Source organism: Phoca vitulina, unplaced genomic scaffold (assembly GCF_004348235.1).
Source record: "Phoca vitulina isolate PV1807 unplaced genomic scaffold, GSC_HSeal_1.0 scaffold38, whole genome shotgun sequence".
NCBI classification, from domain to species: domain Eukaryota; kingdom Metazoa; phylum Chordata; class Mammalia; order Carnivora; family Phocidae; genus Phoca; species Phoca vitulina.
In genome coordinates, this window is record NW_022589741.1 from 13,644,310 (window position 1) to 13,664,355 (window position 20,046).

The 20,046-nt window shown below is 53.3% G+C and overlaps 1 protein-coding gene across 2 annotated transcripts in view; it reads right to left on the reverse strand.

Moving 5' to 3' along the window:
• DSCAML1 (DS cell adhesion molecule like 1) overlaps nucleotides 1-20,046 on the reverse strand; it is a 339,429-nt gene that overhangs the window by 50,316 nt on the left and 269,067 nt on the right. For both annotated transcript variants that reach the window (XM_032427811.1, XM_032427812.1), the window contains exons 12-14: nucleotides 7,255-7,454; nucleotides 6,492-6,588; nucleotides 5,724-5,852 (exon numbers count right to left, since the gene is read on the reverse strand). In XM_032427811.1, the coding sequence (XP_032283702.1) occupies nucleotides 5,724-5,852; nucleotides 6,492-6,588; nucleotides 7,255-7,454 (426 nt within the window). The remainder of the gene's footprint in view (nucleotides 1-5,723; nucleotides 5,853-6,491; nucleotides 6,589-7,254; nucleotides 7,455-20,046) is intronic.

The following is a 20,046-nucleotide window of genomic DNA, read 5'->3' on the forward strand; positions in this document are numbered from 1 at the left end:
CATCTGTGATGCACCAGGTGTGGTCTGGACAATGTAAACATTCACCATTTACTCCTCACACCCCCTCATGATGTCAGCACTGTATCTCAATGGTATAGGTGACTCCATGTCACCAAGACTAATTTCTCACTTGGCCTCTCAAGTGTTCAACACTTGAACCTCTCCCTTCCTCTTGAAACACTCTTTCCTTGGCTTCCCTGATAAAACACTCTCTGGTTTTTCTCTTATGTTTTGGACTATTTTTTCTCTCTCTTCATTGCAGATGCATCTTCCCTACCCTACCATTAATGGTTAGATGGAGTTCTTCCAGGCTCCATCTTAGGTTCTCCTTCTCTCACTTCATAGACTTTCCCCACACTTGGCTTCTATTTCCATCTATACACAAATTAACTCAAAGATTTGTGTCCAGCTGGATGTCTCCTTTGAACTCAAGATTTTTATAGCCAACTGTTTCCTTGACATCTCTTGGATGTTTCAAAGATGTCCACAGTCAACATGTCCAAGACAGAAGTCTTGACCATACATCCTATAAACCCACTGCCTTCCCAGGGTCCCTATCTCAGGAAATGGGATCATGGTATGCTAGGTGTTATTCTTGACTCTTCTCTCTATCAAGTCTTATAGCTTTTGTGTTCCATGTATCTTTTGAATCTCTCCATTTCTCTCCATCTCTATCCCTGCCCCAGGCCAAGCCACTGTCATCTCTCACTTGGACCAGGAAAGTAACATCCTAACTAGCTAGCCTCCCAGAACCCACTCTGTGCCCCCTTCCATCTGTTCTCCATACTGCAGCTGTCATTCATCCCACAAATATGATCAAGCACTTCTTACAGGCCAAACACTATTTTGGCATTGAGAGTGGTCTCCTCTAACACAAATCTGATACTGCCATCCCCTTGCATAAAACTCTTCAACAGTTTTTCCTAGCTCTTGGGATAACAACGAAATTTCTTTACATAACCCCAGGCCCTGCAACATCTGGCTTGTGTATAACTTTCTGGCTTTATCTTTTACCACTCTTTTCCTCTGAACTCCTACGGCATTTACAGCCTTCTTCATTGTCTGGGGCTTGTTGTTTCAGCAGCAACTACCCAAGGAGATGCTAAGCTCCCTGAAGGCAGGAGCCATGTCTAAATCTTTGCCTGTCTCCCTCACTTGGCATGTGCTGGGCACTTACAACCCACTGTTGATGTTAGATCAGAGCCCCTTTTTGTCCTTTACTTTGGACTTGGAGTTCCTCTGCATTTTGTAGTCACAATAAATACCCTTTCCTTTCCTTTCCTTTCCTTTCCTTTCCTTTCCACACTCAGCCGCCAACCACAGGAGGGTGGCCCCCTTTTCTCTTGTAAAAACCAATCGTTTGCAGGTGGATTTGACCTTGCATTCCCAAATTATCTTTGATGTTGGCTCAAAAACTCTCTCCCCACAGCCCTCCCAGGCTAATGCATCAGAGTCAAATCTGAAGGCCTCTAGCTGATTTTCCAAACTTGATCACTGCCATCTCTCTGACCCTGAATAGCTTAAATTAGGGGCCCTATTTTCTTCTCTTTCTTTTTCAGCTCTCTCAGAGTACTGAGCTGGCTTTGGCGAATATTGTCTCTTTTAATATTCCTTTTCATATGAGCCCAGCTTACCCAGATTAACATATTTCATTAAGGGCTCTCTTTCCCTTTCTTTATCAAAGGGTTTCTGATGCAAAATATTCTTCTTAAAAAAATAAGGCAGTGGCTGGGGAGATCTCAGTGCCTTCTACTCTGTGGGCTGCCTGCCAGGAGGGGACCTGGAGCCTCTGGTTTTTTAGGAGATACATTTGCTGTAGAGGGGGAGCAGCTTGGACAAAAGCCACATCTGGAGCGTTTAGTTGTCTGCGCCTGGGAAACAAATCCATTCTGCATCTCTGACTTCCTCCTTGCATCACGGCCCTAAGCGCCCCCTCCCACCCCCCATGGCAATCTTTCTGCAGCACAGAGAGGAGGTTCCCTGGGTCACAACGACAGCTCACAACATCCCAACACCAGTCCCTCCAACAGCCACGCTCCAGCACACACAGAACGACAGAGCGCACCAGGCAGGCTCACCCCATGGTGGCCGGCAGCTCGCACCATGAAGCTGCCTTCTGGGCTTGGAGGGCCATCCTCAATGAACCCACCCCTGCTCCTTGCTTGGGGAACAGAAGCGAAATGTAGTGTCTGCATTTTTAAAACTGCACCGCGCCATCTGATAGATTTGTGTGGACGGTGCTATTTATCATTCAGCATTCATGTATTATTACTCTGCTGCCTGGGGCCAGGAGAAGTCAGCGTGAGCGGGATGGTTTAGAAAGGGCAGACTTGGTAATTTCCCTTGGAAAATTAGCACAATGAGCAACATGGCAGAAAATGTGGCAAAGACAAAACTGTGGCAAAGAAGGGGGTCAGGAGCAGCTGGTCCGGACCCAGCATGGGTGTGGTCCAGGGCAGGAGGAAGAGAGAGGGAGGGAGAACAGAGGCACGGAGCGGACACCCATGGAGAGTTAGGATGTGCCAGGCTCTGTGCTAAGCACTTCCACGTAAGTCCTCACACTCTCTTAATCCTTACAACCACCCTGAGAATGACCTGCTATTGGCCCCATTTGATAGATAAAGAGATGTCCAAAGTAGCTTGCTAAAGATCACAAAGCTCCGACACTTGGTCAACCCAAGTCTTCTGCTTTGAGAATTGTTCTTGTTCCACTATTCCATGTGTGGAAGAAGATCTATTTACACACACACACACACACACATACACGCACGCGCCCAGCCCCCTCCTTCCTTTGAGTCACCCATCTGTTCCCTAGGATACCTTTTTCAGTTATCATGTAATATAGTTTGTGGTATGTTACATGTGATTGGATAGTGCTTTATAATGGTTCTGAAGGCATGTGTGTGCGTGCGCGCGTGCGTGTGTGTGTGTGTGTGTGTACACAGTGCATGTTCTCACTCCGACCGCACTGTAAGCTCCAAGAGCAACACTCTGCCTCTTAATTCTTTTTCTTCCCCTACCACATGGCTACTGCATGATTTTGCAAAAACTTACTGGCACTCAGTCCATGTTGCTGACTGACAGACATCTATTTCAGCGTGCAAGCCCCACAGGACTAGAGATTGCCACATGAGGTATGTGAGTTAGAAAGGAGGGAGGAACTCACTTTTATGAAAGGTTTACCGTAGCCCTGTGCTGGATGCTTTCTTTCATCCTCAAAACAATCCCGCAAGGCAGGCACTACCATTCCCACCTTGCAGGAACGCCCACCGGGATAGGGGACGGGTGCCCACCGGGGTGGGATAGTCTGGAGCAGTTCGATGCAAAGGTAGGGCAAAGGACCAGGCAGCTGCCCCATGCTCTTGATCCCACGATTGATTTTTTTCACAGGTGCAAAGCCCTCATTAAAGGGAGAGTCTTCGTTACCCCTCCCTCCACTCTGCCCACCCGTCCTGGGACCTCCAGCTCTGGGGTAGGGTATGGCAGTTGCTCATCTTGCAGGAGAGCCCAAGGGGGTTGGGGAAGACATGGATGTGCCCCGAAAACAGCGCCTTTCCTGCCCGCCTCTCTGGCCCTGCTCTCCAGACGTGGGAGGTTCTCAGCTTCGCCCGGCTCTGTGGTGCCCCAGGAAAGGTCTGCACACCTTAGAGCGTGGTCCGTGGGGGCGAGCAGGCTTGGGGCAGCATGGGGGAGGAGGGCAGGGAGGCAGTTACAAGGAGCCAGGGGGCAGGGGTGCGAGTGACCGCCCAGGCGCCCACTCCCACCTCCGACAACGAGGAGCAGAGCCCGCTGGCCATGGCAAGCTGACGGGGAGCTGGAGCGTGCACCACCACATGGGGACGTGGGCCTGCAGACCTGTCTGGTTCCAGGCCAGCCTCAGGAAGTCTTGAGGCATGAGATGGACACAGTCAGCCTCCTCTCCCTCTAGGCCCTGTGTCTCTGCTGAGGCCCCGCTGCTCCTCACCTCTCTCCCTGCTGCAGCCCTGCAACAGTCTCCTTGCTCCCAGAGGCTTCTCGTTCTTCCACAGACACCGGATGAATCTTTCCAGGCTGCCATGGTACCCAAATCTCTCTCTGGGAGCTCAGACACTGTCAGTGGCTCTCAGTGACCTTCCCCAACAAAGTAAAACTCAGCCCAGAGGCCCCCTCCCAACCTGGCCCCAGAACACATTTAGTCCGATTGCCCAAGAACTATATCCGAGAGCCCTCTGTGCCCCACTCAGGCTCTGCCCTTCCCCTTTCCTTGAATCCAGGCCCATCACCTCTCAGTCCTCAAGTCCTAGCTCTCAGTGCAGCATCTACAGGGACAGGAGAGACGTTTCCCCAGTGTCCCTGTGAGTGGTGGCCTCTCCTCTCACCACCTTCTTCCCGCACTCAGGGTGGACTCCTGGGTGGCTGGCTGCCGCCTGACTTTCTCCCCAGCCAGACCGTAAGCTTCTGAGGGCAGCTGTAGAAGCCTGTTTCAGAGATGTAGAACCTTGTAGAACCCTGTAGAGCCGTGTATCAGAGGTGACTGACCCCAGTGTCCTGGACAGAACTGCTTCTCAAGAGGTGAATATGCAACTCAGAGGTTTGCTTTGCTGTATCTGACTCACTCAGCAGCGCTCTGCTGAGTGCCTACCACGTGGTGGGCCATGTGCCAGGTGCTGGGAAGACGGCAGGGACCGGGACTTTGTCCCTCCAGAGGGGAGGACACCTAGCCAGCCACTGACCACGTGCTGTGCTAAGGGCCAGAGGAAGGGTCTGGAAGGCCTTGGGGGAAACAGAACCTTGGATCTACCCCAAGACCTGGAAAATGAGCTGGAGTTGGTGGCGGAATCGGGGCTGGGGAGGGCTGAGTGCTCCAGACCCCTTTTTGGCATTTGATTTTTAAATTGTTTTGAAAAGCTTATATAGGCTTATGTGAATTTGAAAGGTACAAAAGCATCCAGAAGGAGGAGTAGGGTTTCCCCTCACTTGCATGTTGTCAGGGCCCCCTAGGTGCCCTCTCGGGACGCCCCATGGCCCATTCTTCACATACCTTCCAGAGACAGTCACACAGATAACAAACACGAGCCCCTGCAGCTCTTTTGTGGCTTGGTCCACTCCGGGCCTCTTGTCCGCTCTGAGGCCCCCTCCTTGCCATTCCTGCCGCTTGACAATGGGGCCCCCATTTCCCTGGAGACCTGGGGGCCTGTCATTAACTGTTCCACAGGGCCTCACAGTGGCAGGCAGCTCATGGGAGCTAGCGAGGGTCCCAGGGGAGGGCTCTGAAGGGCTACCGGGAGGACAAAACTTAGATCTAGGCTTTTCCATCCACCAGAGACCAGCAAGGACCAGCTCTCTGACCCCCAAGCATTCCCATCATCCCAAACCAGGAATGCCCAGATGACCTAGCCAAACCCATGATGTCTCTGACCCCACAGACACAGCCCATAGCCCCTTAGCTCTGGGCCTTCCCATTGCTTTAAGTCAGACCACCTTGTGGAGCTTGGTCCAGGGACAATCCTGGAAAGAAGGGACTGGCACTCTCTCCCCATCAATTGGGGTTCCATCTGCCCCTCTCACAGAATTCTTAGCCCAACCAGAGTCCCTCCCTTAGGAAGCCACAGGGGCTCATACACTGGTGGGTGCCGGCGTGTTTGCCTTAGATGGGCAGCTCAGAGGCTCAGGGACTGTCCTGCTGGAAGGGCACAGGCAGGGCATGGGCACAAGGGCTGTGGAGGGCTGAGCCTTCACCCTACCTGATTTGTTCTTGTATTCAATGTCGAAGCCCGTGATGATGCTGTTCCCATCGAATCGCTGGGTCCAGCGCAGGTTCATGCTCCGGGCCTTCACCTCCCGGATCTCCAGCTCTGGGGGGTCAGGGGGCTCTGGGGAGTGGCACATGGAAGGAGCAGAAGTGAGGATGGCAGCAGAGAGCTTGGCCCCCTGCCTATCTCCAGAGAAGACCAGGGTTCTGCTATATCCCTGGGGGTTGGGGACAACTGTGGTCTACCCAAGAGTCCTGAACCTTGGGGTCTGGGCAAGGTGGGACTGGGAGGCCCAGCAGCAGGGCTCAGAGCCAGAAGGGGGCCAAGCCTGGTCTCCTGCTTTGTTACCCTCTCTTCCTTGGCCTGGGGGAGGACAGGTCCTCTTGAGGGATTTCCTCTGACCTGAGAGGCTGCTTGTCCTCCATGAAGAGCTCCCAACTTTTCCCAGCTCGACTTTCCCTTCTCTCATCTCCTCCAGCGTCTGGGCCCACAAACCCAGATACCTTCACTTCTGGAAGCAGCAATGTGTTCTACAGTGATGGTGGCCATTGTAAACCTTGTTGTCTGAAATGTGCCTGGAAGGGCCCTTATTGCCCCACTCTGGCCAGAAGGGAGAGTGGACGAAGGCTCTTCCCAAAGGCCATTTCCCATCATCCTCCACCACGGCTTGGGTGATGCCCCTGTTCTTGAGGTGGAGTTAGCAGTGGGGACCTGGCTCCCTGGGGAAGGGGTAAGGAATGGTGGGGCAGGTGAGGGTACCTTGCACAGTGAGTTGGATCAAGCCCCGGTCCTCCCCATATGAGTTGATGGCATGGCAGCTGAAGAACACAGAGTCCCCACGGTCAGCTGGCTTGAGCTGGGAGGTGGCCAGCAGGGGCAGGAGGATGGGGAGAGAGGGAGGAAATGGGGAGAGTGTTTTAGAACTTGTCTGCTGAAGCAGGCCCACTCTCGTGGGGATAAGCAAGGCCACTTCTTCTGGGAGGGGGACCCATAAGGGGCTTTGTCAAGGGCTCCTCGTCCCAGAAAGTTCCAAGGATGGAGGTTGGAAGAGTCCAGGCATGAAGGGGCTGAGGGGGTCCAGGAAGAAGAAAGAAAGGAGCTGAGGGGTCCCAGGAGAGAGGGGAAAGGGGGCTGAGGGGTCCAGGAGGGAGGAAAAAGGGGGCTGAGGGGTCTCAGGAGGGAGGGAATGGCTGAGGGTCTCATGACAAGGGGAGGAACTGAGGAGTCCCAGAAGGAGGGAGGAGCTGAGGGGTCCAGGAGGGAGGATGGAGACCAGGGGTTCCAGAAAAGGGAGAAGGGCTGAGGGTTCCACACATTTAATGGCTGTGGGGTTGTCAGGAAAGAGACATAGTGAGGTTCTAAGGCAGAGGTTCCTGAATAGGCAGGAAAGGGAAGGTGTTTTGGGGGTTGGGGGAGGGGCTCCCAGATCCCCATTTACCTCCATTAGATATAGATGTAAAACTGTGGGATCCCCACTTTCTGAAATTTGGGGTCCCCCTGAGACTGGGGCATGGTCGCTCACCTTCAACGTGGAGACAACCTCGTCACCGTTGTCCTTGGTGGTGATGGCGTACCGCATGACTCGGTCGGGGTCGATAACCGTGTCCCCCTTCTCCCAGCGGATGATGATGGGCCGCTCACCCCGCGCTGTGCAGTTGAGCTCCTTCGCGTGACCCTTGATGGCGATGGTGGTGTTGGGGTGGGAGGTGATCATGGCTGGGACTGGGGAGGGGAGGAGGTGCAGGAGGCCCCAGTAAGGGGGGAGGCCAGGCTGGGGGAGGGGCGTGTGCCCTGCGCAGAGCCCCCCCTCCATTGCCCCTCCCCGCAGAGTGCCTCAGCCCCAGGGACAGGGTCCAATAAAAGTTGTGGGGTGGTGCTGTAAGAAACCCCACTGGCCTGTCTCCCTTTCCCCTTCCCCACCCATGACTGGAGTGGCCTCTCTCTTCTCCAGGGATTCTCATATTCCATGGACCCCTCTCCAGAATGCTTTAAAATGCACAATATACATAGAATTACAAAGGAAACCAGATATATTGAAGTACGGTTATACAAATATTAAAAACCTTCAAAAGCAAACTTTTCATATGGTATATCACATATCAATATATGTTTTTTATTACTCTTTATCAAATACGATCTAGTGCTGAGCTTAGAGCAGCACAATGCTGTAACAGCAATGAGCATGAGTGCTATGTGGAGACACGTGCAGGAACTGCGGTGCGAAAACATCTGTGGATTTCTCCGGGCGAGAGCCCCAGGTCCTGCTGCCGCCGGGCTTTGTTGTTTATATTCAAAATGGAAGGAAATACTACATTTCAGTTATAAGTTAGTGGAAGAAAAGGTGTGCCCTCTTTTCTGACCCCAATTCATGGACTCCTTGAATCAGATTCATGGACTTTCTTTGGGGGTGGTCTCTGGACCCTGGGTTAGGAGCCCTGCTCTAAAGCACTGGGGCCTCTGCTTTGTGTTCATGGCTCAGGCTCTCTCCATGGCTCTGGCTCAGCTGGTTTGCTCCTCTCAAACTGCTGAGAAACTCCCCTGTTCTTCCAAACAAAATGCAACAGAAAAGCGTGGCGAGCATCTCCACGATTAAAGTCCCCCCGGCAGTGCTAACCGGTCTGTGACCCTCCCCACCGCCACCTCTACCACTGACCTGGGAAAATCATCATGAAACAACCAGGGCCCCAGCTGGCCATCAGGACACCCCTCCCACTGCCCTGAAAAGAAGCTTCTAGATCTTGACCCTCTTCTGGGCCTGAGCACCTTGCAGCAGCAGCAGCAGGAGGAGAGTAGCAGAGGGAAAGATGATCTTGGCTGCCAGTGAAATCCCAGCCCCATTCTCCTCCATCCAATTCAACAAATATGCATCGAGTGCCTATGCCAATACATGGCACTGCGCCAGGCTTGGGGGGCAGCACCATGATGTGAGACAACGGTCCTTGCCTGGGAGGAGGGGGAGGAGTGGGAGAAGGGAGGGGGAGCAAGACACCTGCATGAGCAACACGAAGATGAGGAAGATGTGAAGAGTACTGCACAGAGGTATTAGGAGAAATTACCTGTGACTGAGGGCTATCTGGGAAGGCACCAGCCAGCCATTTTACAAGCATTTTTGGGGCACCTATTATGTGCCAGGTCTTGTGTTGGGATCTAAATGAATAGGACACATCGGATCTCAAGGAGTTTCACGGTGGCAGTGAGAACAGACAACAAGACTAGCAATTCCAGCACAGAATGGTAAGTACTAGGCTGAGGAAATGCACACAGACACAGCGGGGTGTCGATGGGGAGGAAAGGGTACCCTAGCCAGTGGGACCTGCTTGAGCAGAGGCAGACCTCGGAAAGGTGAGGGGTCTGATGCAGCTGGAAGACTGTCCTTGTCCTGGCCTTTTCCTCACTACCTTCCTGGGAAAAGCTGCCTCTCAGAGTACAGGTCCCCAGGGGCTCTTACCCCACCCAGGGTGCCCATTAGCCATCCCGGAGCCCACACATTGGGCTGGGCAGTGCTTGACTGTGAGACTGTAAGAATCAGACCCCATTCCACCTTCCCGCCCCCACCCATGGTGGGAGAGGACCCCTCCTCACACTGAGTTCTGCAGAGGAGCACCTCACAGACCCCATCACCGGCCTGCTTGGGCAATTGTGCAAGAGAGCTCCCCATCTCCTCTGTCCAGCCAGCCCCCGGCTCCCCTCTGGGGCACCGTGTCCCTGCTCTGCTTCAGTGGCCGACACTTTCTTTCCCTCCCAGCGTTCTCAGGATCTCTCTCCCTTCCAGCTTTGAGGACCTACTCAGACAAAGTTCTTCCCAGCAAACTCTCCTGGGTCACCTGACTCCTAAGGACAAAGGAAGCCATGCAGCCATAACGATGTGTCCTGAGACACCCGTCGCTGGGCGAGGAGACATCTGGAGCAAGTGTGGGGGATGAAGGGTGGTGTCTGGTGCCCCTGAAATCACACCGTGCAGCCAGCCACCGCCTCTGCCTGCTGTCATATGGGACTCGACACCGAGGGCAGCCCTGGCCCCCGGCCCCTGCGCCAGCCTCTCAGCCAATCCTCGCCTCAGCTCATCAAATAATGAAGCAGATAAATTTTATAATGCACAACATTACACCAGGATATACAATAAAACGCGAAAGACAAATAACGAGGTGCAAGTTATAATGAAGAAAAAGCCTGCAGTCAGAGACATCCAAGTATGAATTATTGACTAAGGTTTTACACTCTCAAGAATGTGTGGAGGAATATTTTCCATCAAAGATTTGCATAATTCACTCGTATAAACCTGGGTAGAATATAGAGTAAGATTTTACATCAACAAGTCGGGCTTTGCATTGCAGATGCCTCCATTTGTTCTGGAGGACTGAAATGCAGGGGTGTGGGGGCAGGGGCACGGGGGGGGGGGGGGGGGGGGGGGGGGGGGGGGGGGGGCGCTGTGAATGGTCAGAGATGGGGGCTGGGGACCCCTGGGTGGGCCAAGCCCTGAGGCCTTCCTGGGGAAGAGGAGTTCTCTTTCTGAGATGCTACTGAAACCACGGAGGAGCTGGGGGATGTCCATGCAGAAGAGTGTGTGTGTGTGTATGTGTGTGTGTGCGCACGCATCCATGCATGTGCGTGTGGGGGTGGGAGCAGCATCAAGTGTCAGCAGAGGTCAGAGGCCTGGGAAGTAGGGGGAAAGGAAAAGTCTTTCTCTGGAAGGAGGACTTCAAGGCTCTGCACCAGAACAAGAAACTTGCAGCACATCCCTGTTTTGCTCTAGGCAGAGTTGCGGTAGCCCGTCCAGGGCATGAGTGTGAATGAGAAAGGCACCCATCTGGCTGGATGCATCCTGGTGCCAAGAGCCATAGTTTGGCCAGTGGAGCAGGAACTGGGTTTCAGACTCCACTTGCCCCTTAGGCTATGCACCTTTGAGCAGTGCACAACCTGTGCATCTATACATGTCAGTCCCACCCAGGGAATCTTCCCAATCACCTTTGTTTAAAGAGACAGACATGGGGGCAACCAGAGACAATGGGGCCTCCAGAGATCCCACTTTGTCCTTCAGCTCTGAGTAACAACCACACTTGGGGCCTGGGGTGGGTTCCCTTCCCCACTGTTATTGCAATGAGCATCATGCAACACAACCTAATGCTGTCCTCATAGCCTCAAAGCTCAGAGCATGTTCAGGGGAGCCCATCTAAGAAGAGGAGCCTGCTTCTGTGGCTTCTCACCAGCTTGAAGGGATTGGGGGCCAGGCAGGCGTGGGTTCTACTTGTGTCTTCACCAGCTATGTAGGCTTCAACACACTCCAGTCAACTTCTGTGAGCCTCAGGCTCATCACCTGTGATATGAAGACAGGATACCTCCACCTACAGAGTCGCTATGGGGGCAAATAGGGACCCGAGGGCTCTCCTGCCCTGCTCCTGGTCCACAAAAAGCACCAGATAAGCACATGCCCTCCTTAAGATGTGACCTGCCAGGCCATTCCACAGAATCCCAGAGCCCTAGAGTTGGAGAGCCCAGATAATGTTCAATATGGCAGTTATGAGCCACATGGGCTACTGGGTGCTTGAAACGTAGCCTCTGCAGAACTGAGATGTGCTGTAAGATGGTAGACACACACTGGGCTTCAAACACATAGGAAGAAAACAATAAGGTAAAATGTATCATTAATAATTTTGCATTGGTTACATGTTAATATTTTAGATACATTGAGTTAAATAAAATATGGTTGACCCTTGAATAACATGGATTTGAACTGCATGGGTTCACTTATATGCAGATTTAAAAAAATAAGTACAGTATATAGCGCTGTAAATGTATTTTCTCTTCGTTATGATTTCCCTAAGAACATGTGCTTTTCTTTAGCTGACTTTACTATAAGACTACAGTAGAGAATATATACAACATACAAAATAGGTGTTAATCGACTGTTAATGTTATCAGTAAGGCTTCTGGTCCACAGTAGGCTATTAGTCGTTAGGTTTTGGGGGAGTCAAAAGTTATATTTGGATTTTTTACTGCTTTGGGGGGTGGCACCCCTCCCCCCTGTGTTGTTCAAGGTCAACTGTTTACTATTACAATGAATCTCAGCTGTTTCTTTTTACTTTTTAAACATGCGACAATGAGAAGCGTTCAGATTACCCAGATTACTGGTGTGGCTCGCATTTTGTTTCTGTTGAATGGCACGGGTATGGAACATCTACCCGCACCCTTCGTTTTACAAATGAAGAAACTGAGGGCACACAGGGAAGCGATCCGCTCACAGGTCCTACTGCTAGTAAACAGCAGGGCATCTGAGAGGCGGTTAGATGGCAGAGGGCAGTGCTTACCACACAGAGCTGCCACCCCGGAGGAGGAAGCTAAGGCAAGGCTGGGAGAACGAGTCCCCAGTTCTTTAGCATTGTAAGCACAAGCTCCAGATGACTCACGAGGGCTGGTTCTGGGCACTCCACTTGACGGAGGACATTAACAAGCTGGAGTGTGACCAGGAAGATGGACACATTTCAAACCGTGCCATTTGAAGAGTGGCTGAAAACCGGGCATCTGTAACTTGCAGGGAGTAAGATAGGGACAAGACACAAGAGTTCTTTGATAAAGGGAGAAAGACAGACCTCCTCTTTGGTCCAAGAAGGAATTTGCTGGTAGTTTTTGCTGTTTAGGGAGAGAGCTGCATTGGGAGGCAGTGAGTTCCTGCACTCAGGAGGGCAATCTTGGGCACTGCAGAAGAGATCCCAGCAGGGTTGGGGGACCTTGTCCTTGGGGGTGTCTGGGTCTCTGGAGAGAGGGAAAGATGGTCTGGGAATCTGGCTCAGCATACTCTTCCCCTCGCTTTTAGGAGTCTTGAGCCCTCTGCCCTAGGCAAAAAGGAGAGAACCTGCCTCCTCTCTTCTCTCTGCCCTACCCAGTCTCCCTGCCAATACGAGAGCCGAGAACTCTACCCCTGTGCCCCTTCCCCTGACCTGTCCCCGGCCTCCAAGAGCCCCAGTGCCCTCCTGTGCCCACAAACTGGGGGCCCCAGCCCTCTTGGCTGCTGTACAGATGGGCTTAACAAGACAGCCCCCCAGAGGGGGGGTCCAGGGTGGCCGCTGCCCCACCCCACCTGCTCTCCTCTTCCCTCCGCCTCCCCTTTGCTTCTTGTTCTAGATCATAAGGTCTCTGTGCTCCACTGAATCACAGTCACAAACATAATTGAACCTGAACCCTCATAGCACCGAGGCTCAGCTGTGCCCCAGAGGGCTTTCTGGGTTGCAGGCAGACTCCCCAAGAATTCCCTAGAGATGTTCATGTTTAGTCACCTACCTACGGGAGCAAAGATACACACACGAAAAGCAGTGATAAAAATACACCCCAAAGTCACAAACACAGTCACCATAACTGCCTGTGCTCTGATGTCTTGACCACACACTCACACACGGTGTCACATACACATAACATGACGCAATTGTCAGTTGCATGTCAATAACCTGACATGATTGTCTAAGGCACATCCACCCACAGCACCCTCTCTCCAAACACACACACACACACACACACACACACTTTTATGACGACCTTTTACTTCGAACTTACCATGTACCACGTGCTGACAGTATTCTAGGACTTTAACTGAATTAACTCATGTGAAGTAGGTTGTGTTCATATTCCTGGCTCCAAAGCCTGGGTCCTGAACGTGTTTCTTGACTAAACTCCACGGCCTCCCTGGGCCTATGATGCCCATGATGGAGCAGGCAATAAGCTGGATGCTTTGCCTCTTGGCTTATTGCTCAACGATCCCCCCTCAGCAACAACCATGAGAAGTCTTATTATCCCCATTTTTCAAATGAGGAGACCGAGGCTTCCAGAAGGCAGTTCTTCCCTCTCTAAGTCCCTGCTACTGTGGTTGTGGAGGACGGCCACCGCTTGGAGTCTGTCTGTCTGCCGTGCATGCACAGAGTCTCTGGCTTTGGAAAATGGAATTTGGCTGTCACCAAAGAGCTGGGGCTTCTCTGTGGTGGGCAGCCCCAGCAGGATGCTCCCAGGGCGGGCATCAGGGACCGTGGCAGCTTTAGGAGCACAGCAGGGGAGGAGAGGAAGGGATTGTACGTACAGGGCTGAGTCCTCTGTGACAAATGCTAATAGCAGCCACATAGGCAACATGATGCTCCAATAGGACACAGGAGGCTTTAATGAGATACAATTTCTCTGCTTTCCTGCAGTGTAATTCAATTAACAGCCAGGAAAACCTAATTTCTTTTTACAAAGAAGGGTGCAGGGGGAGATTCTCTGGGGACTTGGGAACAGGGAAGGGCTGGGCCTAGAGGCATCAAGGAGACCCATGTAGGCCAGCCGCCTCTTAATACATAGCTCCTTCCAATATGGCCCCTTTAGGTGGAGAGGGTGGCGCATTTCCCTGGGGTCCCGGAGGAAGTCCTGCGTGAACCGAGCCAGTCTTTTTCAAAGCTTTACAGCCCCAGTGCCCGGTATGGTGCCTGGCACTCTGCATGGCCAAATTGGGGCAAGCCTGGTAGAGGCCACAGATGACTCCCTGACACCCCATGTCATTACAGTTGTCCCTCCTATGGGCATTGAGAGGGATCCCTGGCATGGTGCATGCCACATACTGCAGGGTCCTTGTACCCTTGTCTCTGGCGGGGAGACTCCCCAGGGCGGAAGCATCTCTGTTGAGGACTCAGCATATTTGTGGAAAGCTCCCAAGCGCAGGACACCTACCTCTCTTGTTCCCCACCAGTGCCCTGGGTCCACCTTCTTAGGTCCAAGGTTAGACTCACTCCAAGGCAGGGAGGAGCCTTGCTGGGCCTTTGGCCCCCAGGCCACCGCCTTACAGCCAGGCAGAAATTTCAGATTTTCTCCTCCTGGTTCCACTGGGGCCTTCTTGGCAGGCGCCGCGGAAAGGAGGAAGGCACCAGGCTGAGCGGATCCCCGCCTCCCCTCGCTCCCGGACCCTCCTGGGGCAGCAAGCCGAGGGGAGAGGAAATCAATTTCAGAAACAAGACAGTTGTCAGAATCTGATGTAACCGGTTCCCGTCTGTGAAATTACTCACAGGCCGGCTCCTGTCACCCCTGAGGTCCTGCCCAGACCAGCTGCTATTTACATTTTAATTTGATGTGAGAGGCTGATAGATTTTTAAAACACCGTGAGACAGCTTGGCTTCCTTGCTCACCCCCAGCATCCACAGACTTCCCGACCAACCCCAGGCTTGGAGATGGGGTTCTGGGGCTCCTACACGCTGCCATGGGGATAGTCAACTGCATCTATTCGGCCCCTCCCTTGCTCCTCCAGCTGCCTTTCTCTGGGGTCCCACTTCACAGGCTGGGGCGGGGCGGCGGGGGTGGGTCTGCTCCTTGCAGTTTGCATAGCCCGGGGCATCCTCTGTGAGGAGCTTCGCTCTTGTTAAGGAGGTGGCCTGGGGTTATTAGCCTCTACATTACCAGTGAGAAGTGGAGGCTCAGAGGGGCTAAGTGGTTTGTCTAAGGTCACACAGTTGGTAAGTGGCAGGAAGGAGACCAAGCCCCAAGTCCCCTAAGTCATCGGCTCCCTTTCCTCTGGTTTCAGTCCAGCCTTCTCCTTCTGCCTGGTTGATTTTTCTCCCACTCTGGGCTTTATCCCAGGAGCGGGGAACTGGGTGGGGATGACGTAGTGCAGATGAGTCCTGGGGGAGTGCGGAAGGAGCCTGGAAACTGGAGTGGGGCTGGGGCAGGGCCAGGAGGCTAGGCGAGGCGAGGTGGGGTGGGGGGCTGGGGGCAGGAGTTAGCTGGCGGTGAGTCAGCCTTCCTCTGTCTCTGTCTCCCTCCCTCTCTTCCGCCTGGTGATTGGAGCTCAGCTGGTGTTTCTGACAAGTCCCCAAGTCCCCAGGGAGGGAAGATTCAGTTATGAATACCCAAAGGAGAGGAGCAGTGTGTGTGGGAAGGAGAACGTGGAAGAAATAGGATGGGAACGCCACTGGCTGTGGGGAGAGGCCGGATCAAATGTGGAGAAGGCAAGGAATGTTGCATTCCGAAAGGAAGCACGGCACCCCACCTCTCCACCCCATTGTTGGGCAGGAGTCTGTGGTCCTCATGGTGCTTTCCACTCCTGAGGGCTGCCTCTGGGCCGCTCTGTCCCGCATTCTTCTACGTGCATCAGTTCGCTTAATCTCCCAACAACCTCGTTTTGGTTTCCACTTTTCTGATAGGGAAACTGAGGCTTAGAGAAGTAAACTGCCCAAGGTCACACAGCTAGCAAGTGGCAGAGGCAGGACTTAGCCCAGGTGCCTATGGTTTTTACCCACAATGTGACATGGGCCAGAGCAGCGCAGCGGACAGGGGCGCAGGTAGCCAGGAAGGGGCGCGCGAAGAGCCCAGCTTCTCTGAAGAGAAATGCAGTGAACACTGCGGGGAGAAGATTGGTCTGGGAACCAGGAAACCAAGGGATTAGGCTCTTCTGCTCTCTTAGGTGGGAGGCCTGGGGGGAGAGGTTTGAGGAGGTCCTCAGGCCTGGCTACAAGTACAAATTACCTGGAAAGTTTAAAAAAAAAATCTTATGGCACAGTCCCCATGCCCAGAGGCTCAGATTTAATTGGTCCAGGGTAGGGCTGGCGACAGATTTCCTTAAGAGCCACCCCCACCTGGGTGATTCTCATGTGTGGTCTGGGGGAAGAACTACAGACAGGGCTGAGGACCCTCCTCTTCTACCTCCCATTCTAGTACCTGCCCTCTGGTCCTTCCTCTGCTGCAGGGAGGACCATCTTAAAGCCAATAGGATTGGAAGAAGGGCAGCAAAGTCCTGTGGTTCTTCACTGTCTCCAAGGAAGAAGTTCACTTTTTCAGGAAGTCCTTCTGAGAGTCTAACTGAAATCTCTTCAGGATCTGCACGGAGATTTTCGCTAATTAGGATGCTCTGGGCAGGCTAAAACGGTTTTCCGGATGTCCCCCTCTTTGCCCCCTTGGGAGAGGATTTTCCAGGGGACAGCTGATACTCCTGAGAGCTCTACAGACCCACTTGTCAGAGGAGAAGGGAGCCTCCTGGCTCAGAAGCACTTATCTTTTGTTTCTGAAAGGATTACATGTACCCATTTGAGGTGAGTGGGCCCCTCCTTCCCCCAGTGCAGCCAACTCCCCTCCCTCCCCCCAAAGGCTTGTGTCTCCTCCTTGTTAACAAGATCGCGACAAGACCGGTAGCCCTGTTTGGCGGAGTGAGATAAGCTTCCACAAAGGGGCATTGTTGGCACGCGGGGCGCTGGGCGCAGGGCGGGGTGGGTGGCAGCTCACCGAGCTCAGCCAGGCAGCAGCTCCAGGCTTCCCCAGGGAAGAGCTGGTTGGAGGGGGCGGGGGGGGGGGGTTGCCTTCTGGTTTCTGCTTTGTTTTCACTCTTCTTAAAGAGCCAGGGCCATGGTGTTGTTAATTTGATTGCACCCACTTTGGCTTCATGTCTCCCCTGATTAGCCAAGCTCCACCTGAAGCATGAGATGAATTCAAATTGCATGGAAGCAATCAGCTTCGCTCTGAGGGGTGCTGGGGAGATGCCTGGGGAGCCGGGGGCCCATGGGATCCTAGCTGTCCACTGCTTGTGTCCGGGGCGGGGTGGGGGGGGGCACACCTGGTAAGAACAGCATGTGAGAGAGAGAGAGAGAGAGAGAGTGTGTGTGTGTGTGTGTGTGTGTGAAGGGGGTTGGGGTGAGGGTCATGAAGGATGGGATCTTTGAGACTCAGACTGCAGACCTGCTTCTGCTCCAGGGTGGTCCCCTTTGAGACCCTCCCACTCACCAGGCCTTGTTGTCTCCAGCTATAAAATGGGGTCAGTCAGTTCTTCTCTTGGCTGCTTGTCAAGGAGTCCAAAAGCAGACTCAGGGTGTATTCTCAAGGCAGGGTGGGGGACCTGCTTCTCCCCTGCCTCTGGCCCTCTTCTCTCCCCAGAATGTTGGGAAAATGATAGTAATCATAAGAATAGCTAACATGTATCGAATGCTTGTTATCTGCCATGCGCCTTGATTAATGCTTTACATAAATTATCTCATTAAATTCTCCCTCCTCCTCTTCCCCACGACCCGAGAAGGTGGGTGGTGGGTGGTATTTTTATTCCCATTTTAGAGATGAGAGAACACTCTGAAATTACCCTGAACATCAGAATCCTGATGGTAACGCCATCTTTAGTTATTTGGAACGCCCTTCCGGGTCATCACTGGGAACACCCTTGAGCAGGGGTCAGCAGAGTTTTTCTGTAGATAGTAAACATTTTAGACTTTGCAGGCCGTAGGTCCCTGTTAAGATGACTCAGGCCTGCCATTGTAGCTGGAAAGCAGCCCTGGACAGTAAGACGTGAAGAATGGGCGTGGCTGCCTTCCAGCAAAAGTGGCAGTTGGCCACGTTTGGCCTCAGGCCCGGTTTGCTGACCCCCGGCTCTAGAGTTCTGTACACAGGAGTTTCTGGTTAGGAGACTGGTTGCATCCAGACAAGGACAGTTGTAGGGTGTTGGGAGGGATGACATTTCAGCTGTCAGAGTTCTGGAAAGCATGAAGTTATTGAATAAATGACCCAGCGTGGGTATTGTTAGGGGTTGGATTGTGTCTCCCCAAAGACAGATTGTGTCTCTCCTCAAGTCCTAACCTCTGGTACCTGTGAATGTGACCTTATTTGGAAGTAGGGTCTTTGTCGATGCCATCTTCGCTTACAACTTGATTATATCTTACTGGAGCAGGATGGGCCCCTAATCAATGTGACTGGTGTCCTTAGAGGGGAGATGCTCAGAGGAAAAATTGTGCGAGGACGCACAGGGAGAAGCATGTGAGGTAGAGGCAGAGACCGGAGCGGGGCACCTGCCCCCCCAAGGACAGCTGGGAGCCACCTGAAGAGGGAAGCATGCTCCCCTAGAGCCTGCACACAGAGCACAGCCCTGCTGACTTCTGCATTTTGCACGTCTAGCCTCCCAGCATGGGGGGAGAATGCATTTCTGGGTTTTTAAGCCATCTGGTCTGTGGTGCTTTGTTACAGAGGTCCCTGGAAAGTAATACAGGGATCCAGGGTGTGAGAGAGATCTTTGTGCCAAGTGGCAGGGAGGACTGCTGCCTGCTTTCCTGCATGGAGCTGGAGGGGCTTCCTGAGGTGGGACGTGGTGTGGGCTTTGTTCTGCCCGTGCCATGGGGAGTCCACTCCCCGTTACACTCCCACCCCACGCACAGGCTGGTGTGCTGGGGCCACACGTACTCGACCCCTCCCCCCAACACCGGGGATAGGCGCTCGGTGAGTGCTCCATGACTCCTGAATGATGAATGAACGGCGGCAGGCCTGGACATGAGCAAACATGAGCAGGACAGAATCTTCAGAATCTCAATCCCACCACGTCTTGAGGCTCCGTAGGCCTGAGAGGCCAGACAGAAGCCTGGTGCTCCCAGGCTGAATTCCCAAGGGCTGGGCAGGGATTGGGGGCCAGGGTTTGGGGGGATTCTCCAGTCTGCCCACCAGGCTCATCCTTTCTGGCCCAGGACAGGACACCTGCCAGCTACACAATGACTCGTGAGTCACCCATGGGGCGTGGGGATTGTGTCTGGGTGAGCGTGCTGCTCTAGGTAGAAATCTTGGCAGAGTATCAGCTAGTATCCAGCTGCCTCAGAGCACCCCGTCATCCCACCTGGACCTGGCCAAAGCGAACACACCATCTCTCCATCCTCATCGACTGCATTTCTACTGGTGGCCCCATGGTGCTGCTCATCTCGGCTTCAAGCCTTGGCTCTCCCAGCTCCGAGTCCAACCCGTCGTCAATGCCTAGTGCTTGTTCTTTCATAATGACCCTTAGAGTCCCCCTTTCTCTCCATTCCCTGCTCACTGTCCTAGTATCACGTGCAGACTTCCGTGCCACTATTTCCACAAGCTCTTTCCCTCATCCCGGGCCGCCACCCTCTCGTTAGAGGTTCTCCTCATGGCCTCCCACACAGCTTCCTACCCCAGGGCCTTTGCTCATGCTATTCCTTCCGCCACCTCTTCTTTAAGGCTCAAGTCCCACTCCTTTAGAAAGCTCTGTGTGATCATGTCCATCCACACTGGGTTTTTCCTTCCCTGACCTAACATTTGTAGAGCCAGACGCCTTAGCACGGGGTCTTGCCTTGTTTCCTGAAGGTTGGTTCCAGCTTCCTCGCTAGTCTGTAAGTCCCTGGGGGGCCAGAGTGGGGATTTAATCAGAAAGTGCCTGTTTACTGCTTGACTGATCTAACAATCTGTTCTGCCCCTACCATCCAGAGAGGCTCCGATCATAACTGGGGGAGCAGATCTGGGCTCCTAACTTAGGGCAGGGTTTGGAGGCACCGCTTCTGCTCCTTGCTTGCCTGAATATTCTCATCCAGCAAAGTGAGCCACCCAGTGAGAACCC